The sequence below is a fragment of the Lepisma saccharinum genome, chromosome 1 (genome assembly GCF_977018435.1).
Source record: "Lepisma saccharinum chromosome 1, izLepSacc3.1, whole genome shotgun sequence".
Taxonomy (NCBI): Eukaryota; Metazoa; Arthropoda; class Insecta; order Zygentoma; family Lepismatidae; genus Lepisma; species Lepisma saccharinum.
The window spans coordinates 65538473-65552562 of record NC_139229.1 but is presented as its reverse complement, the minus strand read 5'-3'; the positions used below and the strand labels follow the sequence as shown (position 1 = coordinate 65552562).

The 14090-nt window shown below is 36.0% G+C and overlaps 1 protein-coding gene across 1 annotated transcript in view; it reads right to left on the bottom strand.

Moving 5' to 3' along the window:
• Positions 1-14090, bottom strand: part of LOC145996018 (leptin receptor gene-related protein) — a 36960-nt gene that overhangs the window by 17831 nt on the left and 5039 nt on the right. The window contains exons 2-3 of the mRNA XM_083132191.1: positions 10521-10595; positions 1433-1637 (exon numbers count right to left, since the gene is read on the bottom strand). Coding sequence (XP_082988317.1) covers positions 1433-1637; positions 10521-10595 — 280 coding nt within the window. The remainder of the gene's footprint in view (positions 1-1432; positions 1638-10520; positions 10596-14090) is intronic.

The following is a 14090-nucleotide window of genomic DNA, read 5'->3' as shown; positions in this document are numbered from 1 at the left end:
AACTTTGGAACATTTGGAGGCGAACATTCGTCAGGGCTATCGTAGACATAATGTCACTAATGTTGGACAGAGTGATTAACAATTGGAGCCATCATGTGCGTCAGTGTGTTCAAAGCCGTGGTGGACATTTGAATGATATTTTGTTCAGAACATAACTGCAATGTCTAAGCTTCAAAATAAAGCAGAATTCACTTTGATACGTTGAGTGGTTTATTTTTTTTTCAAATTTTAAAAAGTATCACTCTCAATGAAAGACCCTTTACATACATTTGTGTTTAATGCAAGAGGGCATGAGCAGAGGAATGGCAAACAGATCCACGTTGCACAGGTCTAAACTAGAGATTGCCAAAAATCTGGATATCCATTATCTGTTTGCCATTCCTTTGCTCATGCCCTCTTGCATTAAACACAAATGTATGTAGAAGCTTGTAAATTATGTGATATCTGTATCGGATGAAATGAATAATCTGATAATCTGAATATCCAGATAATATATCTCAATAGAACAGATTTGATGAAGGATTTGTAGAAAATCCGTACAGTGAAATACGAAAATGACAAATAAAAGAAAAGAATATGTGGATTACCTGTAAAACTGATAAACGATAAAACTGTCCGGATAATGCACACATTTGGATATTTGGACATTTTGGATAATTCAAATATCCAGATAATTTGAACATCTGTATAATTCAGATAATCTTGACATCCAGATAATCTGGGCAATTTGGATATCTGGATAATCTGTATATCCGGATATCAGAATATCTGATACGTATCTGGATATTTGAAATTATCCAATAGCCACCTACAATTTTATCTGGATTTGGCCATTCCTAGTCTAAACATGGTTTTATAGTATCAAAATGTGGCATTCTTGTCCACTATCAGTGTTTAATTCATATGGAACATGCATTATGGCATGTGCTTCTTAGTTTCATGTCAATCAGGTGCTTCATGCTTGTTGGACACTTTTAGTTTCTGACACATGAATTGAAAAATCATAATGGACAATCTCACATATATCAATAGCGTTAATGATAAACTAAAATGTATTTTTTGTAGACAGTCCATTCAATAAGCTAGATATGACACTGCACAAGTTTTCAAAAAAGCAGTGTAATTCAGAAATCTCAATTCTGTAAACATCAAGCTTACAATATCATTTACATAACATTTTTTCATTATATATGCTGATGTCAGTTCACCTGGCTGCTCAGTTCATAACTGCTTTGAAATGGTTTTGGCTGTATCAATTACTTACTTCCTGAACTCTGTTAGTTTCTTTACTTACACATTTTAGTGCTCAAACATGTAGTTATATACCTAGATAGACAAAGCAGCCCTGCTGAAATTCTTAATGATCACTTGACAACAAAGAGCACATAAAGGAATTAAACAAATACTAAAGCACATGCCTAACTTTACTTACCACCTCCTTATCACTTCCAGGTGCTTTTGACCTTGCCAGAACGATTGGCAATGCAAAAGATGATACAACGATGCCCATGGTCACAAATATTGCAAATTCTAGACATGGATTGCTTGAAGTAGTGTCTTCTGTGTAGCGTCTTGCTATCAGAGTTGGTATTGGAGACAGGATATAAAATACAACTACAAAGAGTGGCCACCATACTCTGCAAAAAAACACCAAGAAATACATCTTTATAGGCAGAGCATAATTGAATTTTTAAATCATAGTGGTAATTACCATACTAGAAAAATGGTATGTGTTATTACTTCATAAACAAACAATAGTATTACAATATATTGAAGGGTCATTCTATACCAAATCATCCAATGATGATTGCATGACCATTTTAGAAAATTTTCATATTTAGGACATATTTCTGGATATCAAAACTAATGTTAAAAAAAGTTCCTGTCCTTAGTTCTCCTGGGGTGGCTATTTTTCAACATGGTGCATGACTTTTTTGCTCATGTAGCAGTTTACAGAAACCTTAATATCTCAAAAACCATTGGAGCTAGAGATCTGGAACAAAATAAATTTTGTAGCTAATAAAGTATACTTGTTATGATATTTTTGCTCAAAATTACATCCTAAGAATAAAACTTATGGTGGAAATATGGGTAACAATAGTTTTAAAAAAAATGTATTTTTAAGTCAGATTCTTTGAATGAAGGGGTTTAGTCTAAGGCTTGAATTTCTATTTATGTGTATACCTACCTGCAGGTTCCCTGCAAACAAAATATCAGTGCTTAGAAATACAACCATTTTTTACAGCATGGGCTGAAACATGGCCATTTTTTGAATCTTGACAGTTTTCATGATTAAATATCTCAGATGGGTCCTCATGAAAAATTCTGAAATTTGTCACCTAATTTGTGATACTGACCAAACAAGTTGAGTCTAAAAGTTGAGATTTTTACTGTAAGTTAGGTTCATGCAGGACTTCCTTGTTCCAAATTTCAGAATTGTTCATAATTATTTCATCACAGCTCTAATGGTTTTTGAGATATTAAGGTTTCTGTAAACTGCTTCATGAGGGGGAAAAACGTCATACAGCATGTTGAAAAAATGGCCACCCCAGGAGAATTAAGGACAGGAAAATTTTTTTTGAACATTAGTTTTGATATCGAGAAACATGAACAAACGTATGTAGTAAAAATGAAAATTTTCTAAAATGGTCATGTAACCAACTATTTTCAAATTGGTTGATTTGACATGGAATGACCCTGAACTATTCTCCATCCACTTTAAGAATGAAGTTAATGTAAACAAAGCCACTTTAATTATGAGAAATAAGTCTCTTATGTGAGAGTTCTTTTTTTATTTTGCCTACGAATAAACTGGTTGCAGCTATACAGAACCCACAACTTAAAATATAGCAGCAATTTTGATTGATATTGCTTTTCCATATGCACTATATTTCTATTCAAAATATTCCTGCACAGCTGTCATTTGAAACGACAATAAGATTTCACAAAAGCCACATATATTTGTTTATACTGACTCCATTCTTACAGCACACAGAGAATAGAACTATTATCACACAAGGGCACAAATAAGGTACAATAATGAGATGGAAATTTATTCCAATTAAATGGTTAAGTACTACATATGAAATATTTTTTCTAGTTTATGATTGTTACAATCATTTAAATACATTTTTGATGTAACATTTTGGGAAAACATGCTCAATTAACTGTCTGATGTAGTCAGTGCATGCCTTCCCAACATTACACAGGGTGGCTACAAACAAGCAGAAATGAAATTCCCTGACTTTCCAGGTTCCAGGACAAAATTTACCTTTTTCACCTGACAATTGCAAACTAAACTAAATTGATGTTTTTGCAAATAGAAATAATAAACTCATACAGATCCAGGTATGGATTTGTTAAGTACCAATATTATCTTCTATGAAATTGACTTAATTTCTCTATTCTCTATGATTTGAATTCAAACAGCAAAATAGTGAATTTGGAAAAATATTACAATTCACAAGCTAGGGAAGGATTACAGAATTTAATCACACACAGTAAGTTTCCAATAAAATACTTGATTATTTTTACAGTTACGACTAAATGAGATGAGAGTGAAGATTGATTGATTAAGAAATACAATTTAATTTATCAGTCTCCTTATACATTCTCGGTATTATATGCTGATATTTCCACTGAGGTTTGGAACCCTCTGCTTGCAAGAACTCTTTTTTCCATGCATGAAGCTACTTCTCTCGTCTCTGTAAAGCAAACAACTTAACTCTTGCATATAAGTGAAACAATTGAATTGTACAAAAGAAAGTGTCATATTTCCTTACATTATCAATGGGATTTCTGCTTCAGTACAGTATATCCAAGTGAAGTACTGTGAAACTGACGACCTGCAGTTATACCATTATTGCTGACAAAAAAGGGTATGTAGGTATTAGAAATTTAATGCAAGGAATTTATAGAATTGCATTTTATAGGTACCTGATTTAGCTAACCACACATTAAAACAGAAACACTCTGCTAATACCAGGTTCTGAAAGTTCATATATGAGGGGCATCCTGAAAAAAGCTCCAATGGTGCCTATACACAGCACTCGTTGTCGCAGAGCAACACACCCACATGCTGGCAGGAAGAAGTGGCATGTAGTTGTAATCTGGTACAGTTGGAATGCAGCCGTTTTAGGACAGTTCTAGGTTAAACAGCTCTCATACAGTTTCCCACCAACTGCAATGTAGCCTACGTGTAGTGATCATATTCTTGCACGCTCAGAATTTGGCACAGAGCCACCAGCAATTGTGTGAGGTATGCAGACCGGACGTCGTGAGTGATAGTATAGTCAGACGATGGTGCAGACAATTCACGGAAGGCCAATCGAATGTGCACAACCACATACAGATGAGTACACCCGGGCCCTTTGCATCACTTCACATGAGAGATCTTGAACCACTCTCTGTACAGCCCTGGCCTTGCATGTACCGACTTTCATCTCTTTGTTTAACTGAAGAGGTTTCTGGCAGGACAAGGATTTGACAGCTACACTGCGGTAGAGATAGAGATAGAGACAGTCTTTGATGTCAGACACATATGCCATGGGTATACAAAATTTAGTGCCATGCTACGACAAATGCCAGAACAACGGTGGTGATTATGCCGAAAATTAGGTTAGAACTTTCTGTTACTAATGCAATAAATTACAACTGATATTCTTGTTTTATTTATGCCTAATCAGTAGGGACCTTGATTTTTTGTTATTTTTTTATTTTTTTATTTTTTACTATTCGGTGTTATTTTTACCAAAATTCACATTTTCATTTTAGCACATTTTCTGGCAAATATCTGAAATTATACCTTCATGGTGTTTTTAAACAACTGTTTCAAATTGTAAGTCATATGGCCTATGCCTCTTCGTGAGAGTTTGATATCTTGACAGTTATTTTGAGAAAGTTATTTTCCATACCCCCTTTATAATTTTAAGGTAAGGGTTCTAGATAATGGAATTTTCCCCATACATACTGAAGGATGCATAATGACCGTAAGTGGTGACACACCCAAGAAATTTAAATCAATCAATCTAATGTGACAGATACCGAAATATTATGGTACCAAAAATTGGCATCATCTTTTTTTAACTTGTTAGTGTTACGTTTCCCAAAATTCACGTTTCTGTTTTAGAACATTTTTCTGCCAAATATATCAAAACTTAATACTCCATTGTGCTTTTAAACTATTATTTTAAATTGTAGGTCACATGGTCTACGTATTTTCGTGATAGTTTGATATGTTGGAACAGATTTTTGAGGAAATAAAAGTAAAAGTAAAGTGCTCGCTCCCCTGCACTTTGCCATGAAGGTGTATAGGAGTGTGGAGTTAGGACCCTACACTTTCTTGATCACGGCTGAAGGTGGGGGTGATGTGATCAGCACCACACTCCTGGCTACCTTTATCCCTCAAAGTTTCCTACAGGTACCCGCTTGATATGACGCTGGGTGGGCACCGCAGCAGTTTGAATAGGTGGAAAAGATCCTGGTTCTCCCCTGCAGGGGATTGACTCTGGGTCTCTTGCATGGTAGTCAGACGCCCTAATGACTGAGCTCCATTATTTCTCGCTCGACAATGCCAATGGTGCGCACTTACTTTCGTAATGCAAAACACATCTGGTGCGACAAATACTGAAGATGCGGCTCTCGTGTGACGGTAGATATGCACTCGATCTCTTGTTAGAACCCTGCCACTTTGCTCTGTGATGCAAATGGTTTTGATAGAAGTTGAAAAAACCGTGGGAAATACGTGATTTAATGTGGCTGTCGAAATTATTCCATGTATAACAAGCATTATAGTTTACTCTTGAATAAAATGTTGGAAAACTTGCAAGTTCTATGTACACAAACGTGGACTAGAAAAGACAAGAATGTTGGATTTCATTGAATTTTTTTGTTGTTTTAGGACATTTTTTTTAAAAAAAAAATTGTTAAAAATGCCAACAATTTGCATTTTATGCCAAAATTTCATTATTTCGATATTTCGAACGGGTGAAAAATGTGTCCAGACATCACTGCACATTCATAAACACAACTTCGCAGCAATTACCAATTTTCACGGTTTTCGAGTTTACGAAAAATCAATGTCCCTACTAATTGGAAATTACTTTCTGGCCACCCCTCGTATAAGTCAGTAGATGGAAAGTGAAAATTTAGCAGAGCTGACAGAGAAAAGTCAATTCCAGAAGAAAGTGCTTTGCTTTTATGATTGAATGAGATTAATGACCATCTCTCATGAGTTTATAAAGACAGGACAGAGTGTGCCGTTAATTTCATTGCAATACTAGTGTTGCAGTAAATTTGAAGTTGGGAGCATGCACTTGCCAATTTTTATAATGTTCACCAATGCAGATTTATGTTTCACTTCTTCATGATAGTATTCAATATACACTAATGTTTCACTTCTTCATGATAGTATTCAATATACACTATGTGGAAGAAAGTCATTGGAGACCCCGGTTTCAACTCTGAAACAAACTCCTCATGGAAAAGAGAGTACAGATGGGTATATATACGGCAGCAGGAGGCTTCTCAGATCATTCGCTGATAAAATGATGGACAGGAAAGAGCTCAGCATGTTTGAAAGAGGGATCATAGTAGGCTGCTCCATAGAAGGTATGAGTATATGTAGCATAGCTGATGCCCGACAGGTCCCGAAATCAACTGTAGCCTTTGTCATCAAGAAGTAGAAGGAAAAGGGACACTGTAGCAATGCACCACGAAGTGGAAGACCAACGAAATTGGACGACCGGGACAGGAGAGTGCTGAAGAGGGAGATTCGGAAAAACAGGACCCGTCCGATAAATTCGATTGCAGAAGAGTTTCAAAGTGCGACCAATTTGACTGTTTCGACCAAGACACTTCGCAAGGAGGCCCATGTACTCGGTTATCATGGTCAAGCCGCTGCCCACAAACCCCTGATAAAAGAATAAACAGCAGAGACTACGCTGGTGTAAAGAGCGGAGAAACTGGACGGTGGAGCAATGGCAGAAGGTCCTATGGATCGATGAATCATGCTTCACACGGTTTCGATCAGATGGGAGAGTGTGGGTATGGCGATTACCCAGAGAATGTCTGTTACCCGAGTGTGTAGTGTCCACAGTGAAATATGGTGGTGACGGCATCATGTTCTGGGGGCTGTTTCAGCTGGCATGGAGTGGGTTCACTGGTACCGGTGTATGGCCACATGACGTCTGCGTCCTACCGACATATTCTCGATAACTTCATGCTCCCCACGTTGTGGCGTTTCTATGGAAACTACGAATGTGTGTTCCAGGATGATAATGCAACTTGTCATGTTTCCAGGGCTACCATGGAGTGGTATGCAGAAAATAATGTCACCCGACTGGATTGGCCTGCTCAGAGCCCTGACCTCAACCCTATCGAACATCTATGGGACAAACTGGAGCGCCGATTGAGGTCACGATCGTCTCGCCCTTCTACACTTCCAGGGTTGGTGACTGTACTGCAGGAGGAATGGTGAAATATCCCACTCGGTGTACTACAAGACATTGTGGCCAGTTTACCACGACGAGGGGCTGCTGTTATCGCTGCCAAAGGCAGACCGACCTCCTATTGAGGTACTTTATTCCGCTGACATGTAGTGTCCAATGACTTTCTTCCCCATAGTGTATATCCCGTTTTGTTGGATTCTTCTTGATATCTAAGAATACTGCAATGTCATTGTAAAATATGTTAACTTGTGCGAAACAAGTAATCAGGATGATGAAAGAAAACCTTCGTAAGCACTGCTACATTAAATAAGGTGAAGTGAGCCAGAGGAGTAATAAAATTCCAGCAGCATATTTGCAGTCTAAAGCTCTTCTTGTTTATGCATTCGATTTTTGTTGCATATTGCAGTCCGAAGACATCCAACAAAAATCAATTCCATATGAGTGCCATGCATACAAATTCTGTCGCTTGTTGTAGTGAGATACTTTGTCGGGTGGCAATATTCGACAAAAATCTTATGTATCAATGGGGCCTATTTGTTTCCATGTTCCCTCAGTTTGTGCAACAAAATGCCTTACTACTATGTCTGACAACTATCGGACGGCGCCACCCGCTCCCATCCCCTACCCTCCATGCATTGTCCATTCTGTCCCCTTACTACTCCCATACGTTGTCCATTCTGTTCCCTTACTACTCCCATACGTTGTCCATTCTGTCCCCTTACTACTCCCATACGGACAAGCAAAAATGATAATTCAATGCATTTTCCACGTAATTTTTAGAGGCTTAACACAATTTTCTGCCCCTCCGGAAATTTCTCACTGTCTCTCTCTCTCTCTCTCTCTCTCCCCTCCTGCCATCACTGGTTTCTGGCGCTGTGGTTGTGTTGTGCATAAAAGGGGCCTAAAAGTTGAGGCTGAAACTTAGCAACAAGATTTCCTGTTCCCGTGCAGAGTTCCATAACAATATCTTTAAAAAAAAGGTCAATCAAGACACAATTCCCTGACATTTCTCTGACTTTTTTGACCTCAAATTCCCTGACTTTTCCCGGTTTTCCAGGTCTGTCGCCACCCTGATTACATCAATATATGCATATATTCAATGGTGTAGTGATAACGTTGTCAACTTGTAATCAATGGATCCCAAGTTCCATACCTGGTGGAGGTACATAGTGGCTCAGATTCCACTCTAAATTGTAGACCCAGTCTCAATTAGCCTTTCTGTGTATAAAGTGGACTTAAAACAAAACTCTACAACATACAAGAAAAATTGAATATTAATTACTTTAAACTATGCAAATAATAAAGAAACACACATCATTTCTCAACAATCAGGCATGATATTTCAATTCTGTTTCATTATTGATTTACTTTATTATTATGAATATTTTTATTATTATATACTTATACTGCTGTGAACAGCATAATACCTTATTACAGCAGTCTTACATGAATACATTACCAGGGTCATCACTCTAGAACTATGATAAAATTCAAGTATAATTCCCGGTTTTCAAAACGAAATTTCCAAAAATTCAAGAGTACAAGCAGATGATTTCTTTTTACTTCAACCTTGCATATTACCACCCACACATAGACATACACAAATATATTAACAATATAAAGGGTCTGTATGAGTTCAGCGTATCCAAAACTTTAATTGAATTCAATTAAATGGTATACAGCCCTATTGTGTATGTTTGAATATTTAATTGTGCGCAGTGTACATTTATCATTTCATACACTCAAACTCGAAATACATCTACAAACACAAGTCTCAAATATTATGAGCTATACGAACCTACGAAAAATGTTAACTGTAAAAGAATTTCACACTTAAATTTACCCAATCAATTTCAAGGTATCTTAGATTGTATGCAAAGGAAACGGATTGAGAGTTTTTTTTTTTTCCACGAAGCTTTCTTTTCATGTCTACAGATAAAAATTCAAGCAGAATTCATGTAGAATTCCCAGAACCAATAATTCACGCATAATTCCCGAAATTCAAGGAATTCCCGGTGAGTAGTCACCCTGATTACATACAATATATAGGTATGAAGGTATGACATACTAGAATTTCAATGCATTACGAGAGCCTCCCCCGATGGTGTAGAGGTAAATTAATCATCACCTTGTAATAAAAAGGTTGCATGCTAGGTACACAATTGATGCAGTGCATAAAGTGGACTTAAAACCAAACTCTTCATGTGCATAAAGTGGACTTAAAACACCCAATCAAACAATCGGTCAATGAGAACTATTTGTTGTAGAGTTTAAGTTCAGTACATTGTTGGCATTCCATCTCGATACAGGCACAATTAGAAGAAGAAAAAAGGATAATTTAATCAAGGAACCCATTTTTAGGAATCTCCTGAACACTAGCACCAAACAGCCTACTTTACTATGGGTTTCTTTACTAGATGACAAACACAGTGAAGAAAGATTTACATTATTGCTTATGACATGAAGTCAGAAAATATATTCATCCAACACACCAAATGAAAACAAAATGAAAGACTCAAATATGAGAAATAATTTTACAGAATATTTACGAATCTGCATGTTTAAAATTGGAAGTAGAGAAACTTTTTGTGAAGTTGGAGACACTGCACTCTGTGGTGATCTACCTGGAGGAAATCACTGTCAACTCTGAATACAGAGGGGCATAATTACAAATAGTTTACACAAAATATAATTATCAATACATTGCGATGCAAAAATTAACACTTCTCACAATCTAAATTAATACTTCTCACAATCTACAGTGAAAATGTGACCATTTCAAGAATAAAAAGTCAGCATTTAATATGATCAACATGCTTAGCATTAAAATACAGACAGCCCTGTACATAAATATCATAAAGAGGCCTTAATTTACAAAGAACAGAAATATAAAATTGAATTTTTAATTATAATAATATTATTAGTATAACAATATTAAAGTTATTAAATTGAATGAAGTTCTGTATAATTTTCATCATTAGCTAGCTGTCAAATAAATTTTGTTGATAATAATTAGAACAATGATAACAAACATGCACATAAATTAAGTTCCTAATAGCATTAAGCACTTACTTATATTCTGGAAGAGCACAACCCAGTATCACTAACGTCATACCAAGTGAACCAGCAAATGCCAGAGTAACAAGCCTGCAAAAACAAAATTAAATTACTAAAATCCTTGTATTATGCATTAAAATTTTTAAAGTGATTTTCTCTTTTCAGAAACAAGCACACATTTACTTGAAGGGTTTCTCCTCCACACTGCTAAGAATGAAAAGAGGAGGATGGAGGAAGGGTTAAAAATAGGTATGGATGGTGAAGAATTGTCCACTTTCTCCTTGACAACATGGGTGAAAAAACTATGAGCTACATATTTTTCATGTTTTGTAACATTTACAGGTAAGGTCACAACAAATTATCACACTGTTAGGAATATAACTTAAATTACTTTAAAATAAAAAATGTAAACTACTCTCGCAAAAACAAAAAAAATTCTTAATGAAAATTCACCTCAAGTTTCAACTAAAGAATTCTGGATTTGCTATGTTTTTACAAATTGAAAATTATGGGAATACCGAATTAATAAGTAACAGGGAAGAAAAGAAAAAGGAAAAAATTGAAGTTGACTGCGGACATACTGCACTGTAATTACCCCTTTGCTCAAAGGATAATACATTTTTTTTCATTGGCAAAAGATCCACTGAAAATTCTTTTTTCTTTAAAATAAAAAATAAAAGGATTATTGGGGCATTCCAGAGTTACATGTCTGACATTCACATATAAAATGTACGTAAAGTTCTAGACATGCGACTGGATTAAAATATTCATAATGAACAGATTTCATAGAATTTTGAAGTACTTTGCGGTGTTTTCCAACAAATGAAAAAAAAACAACAACTTGAATCCGATGGCATAGCCTGGTTGCTTAAAAAGTGTCAACGAAAATATGCTATGTGTGTGACACACTAAAACTGTAGCAAAGTTCGACTTCATTTGTCTGTAAAGCATATGGGCTACAGATGCTAATATTTTTTGTTGACAAAATATGCAAATTATATTAATTCACGAACATTTAAACCTTAATGCAATTAAAAACAATTATAATTTCCAGATTGACTCATTTGTTATTTACATGGAGTAGGTCCACTTTTTGTGAAATGCACCTATCAATCACCAGTTGGGAACCCATTTGCAAGGTGGGTGATTTCACATGGAAATTTTTCCAACAATGTTCCTGCAAACAGCAGCTCTGGAGAAAGGCAGTCAGCATGTGACTCATGATAAGGATATCAACTCTCCCTGGAGGGTAAAGAAATACATAAAAGTCATGGAATGAAAAATAATAATGAATATTCTTAAAATACGAATATAAAACCATATTTAACATCAATTTCATGTTTTAAAATTGTGACAACCAGTGATGGATCCAGAAGTTAGTTGGAAGGGGACAAATTTCAGTAAGGTACCTTACCTCACGGAGAAAAAATTCTAAATTACAGTTGCAGTATTTTGTACAAACAACGGATGTACTTTACACAGGAACTACGTTGGCCCCTATGTTTTAGAGACTAGAGTGAGTAGTGCTTTGGAATTATAGGGTTCAAGACTGCAATAGATGATTATTATTGTGTGTTATCATAATTCTTTCCATTGCCATAGTAAACTGAACTATCAGACATGAGGAATAAAATGAGTAAACAAAAAAAAAAAGCAAAAACCTATTATCTCAATAGGTCTCGGTTTTGATCAATTTTTGAGGCATTGTAGTTCGGATCCAAATTAAAACTGTAGGTCCGGTTCCGATTAGCCATCATGACCACAAAATGAGCTTAACTCAAACTTAAAATAGCCTGTTAAACTTGGTGATAAAATATAGAACAAAAATTGTCACCTATGCAGATGACACAACCATTCTTGCCACAGGTATCGACCCTAGGAAGCTTGAAATAAACACTTTTATCACCATAAACCAACTGGCACAATACTTAACTTCACATGGATTAATAATAAACAACAATAAAACAAAATTTATGATATTCAATACAATCTGAAACATGGATTTTGAGTCACAAACACTATGCATAGACAATGTGCTCATAGAAACTGTATCTTCAGTAAAGTTTTTGGGAATAACACTAGATCAAAAATTAACGTGGGAAGAACAAATTAACAACATCTGCAGTAAACTATCATCTAATCTATATCTACCTGCTAAAATAAATGGATGAATATAATTTAACAGAAATTAACAAATGCATATATTATGGACTAATTTACCCCTATGTTGAATATGGCATAATAGCGTGGGGTGGATCAGCTTATAATAATACTGTCAGAATACTGAGACTTCAAAAGAGAGCACTTAGAATAATGTACAAACTAGGCTGTAGGGAATCTTGCAAAGAGTTATTCGGGGAAAAACAAATAATGACAATATCCTCCCTAAACATCTATAAGGTTATAACGTTTGTTCTAAATACTAAAAGCATGACTAAAAATAATCTAATATACAACCACAATACAAGAAGAAAAGATAATTATTACCAGAATCAACACAGGCTCAATATCTCAAAACAATCACCAATGAATGCCAAGAAAATATACTACAACCAGCTGCCTCATAACATAAAACTGATATCTCCAAAAAATAAACAAATACAAACAATAAAAAAATATTTGACAGAGAGAGCTCTCTACAGTCTCGCAGAATTTATGGAACAAGACAATACAAGGCCAATGTACTAAACAATATGTATTTTAATTGTATTCCTATTTAAAAAAAAAAAGGTAAAAGGTAAAGTGCTCCCCTGTGCTTAGCACCATGCCATGAAGGCGTATAGGGGGTGTGGGGGTAACGCCCCACACTTCCTTGATCCTGTCATGAGTGGGTGTGATGTGAACAGCATCACGCCCCCGACCGCCTTTACAACCCAGAGTTTCCCCCAGGTACACATGTCATTCGACGCTGGGTGGGTGCCGGGGCCGCTTCCAACGTTAGAAAAGTTCCGATTTGAACCGGCCGGGGATCAAACCTGGGACCTTGAGCATGGTAGTCAGACATGTTACCGACTGAGCCATCACAGCCACTATTCTTATTTCAATCATGCAACAATGATAATGTGATTTTATTTTTATTGTAGTGTAATGTGTATTTTTCAATTTTTACTTTGGTGTAGTGATGTAATGTACTACACAATGTTTCTTCTTTTTTGTTATGATGTGGCTACTACACTAAATATTATTTCATTATGTATCTTGACGTTATCCATGCCCTTTTAATCAAGGGTCAACGGAAGAAAATAACATTCAAATTCAAATCTAAGTGTTCAAAAATACTAGGCATATTTACTTATTCAAAAACATTGCCGTTGGTAGGGGCGATCACCCATATCGGCCTCCACGTGGATCCGCGCCTGGTGAAACGAATTTCACTGGCATTTGAAAGCAAAGCTTCGCATATATTGATGGAAGGTAATACAGCATTTGGGGCTGTTTGTTCCCGTTGTTTCGGCCGCAAAGGGCTTTCTTTTACGACTTTGGTGTCAAACATGCACTAAATGTGCATGGAACAAGAGAATCCATAGTACCAAAAGGCCGCTCATAGGTTAGCTCGGGTTCGTTCAGCCTCCACCCTAATCGGTA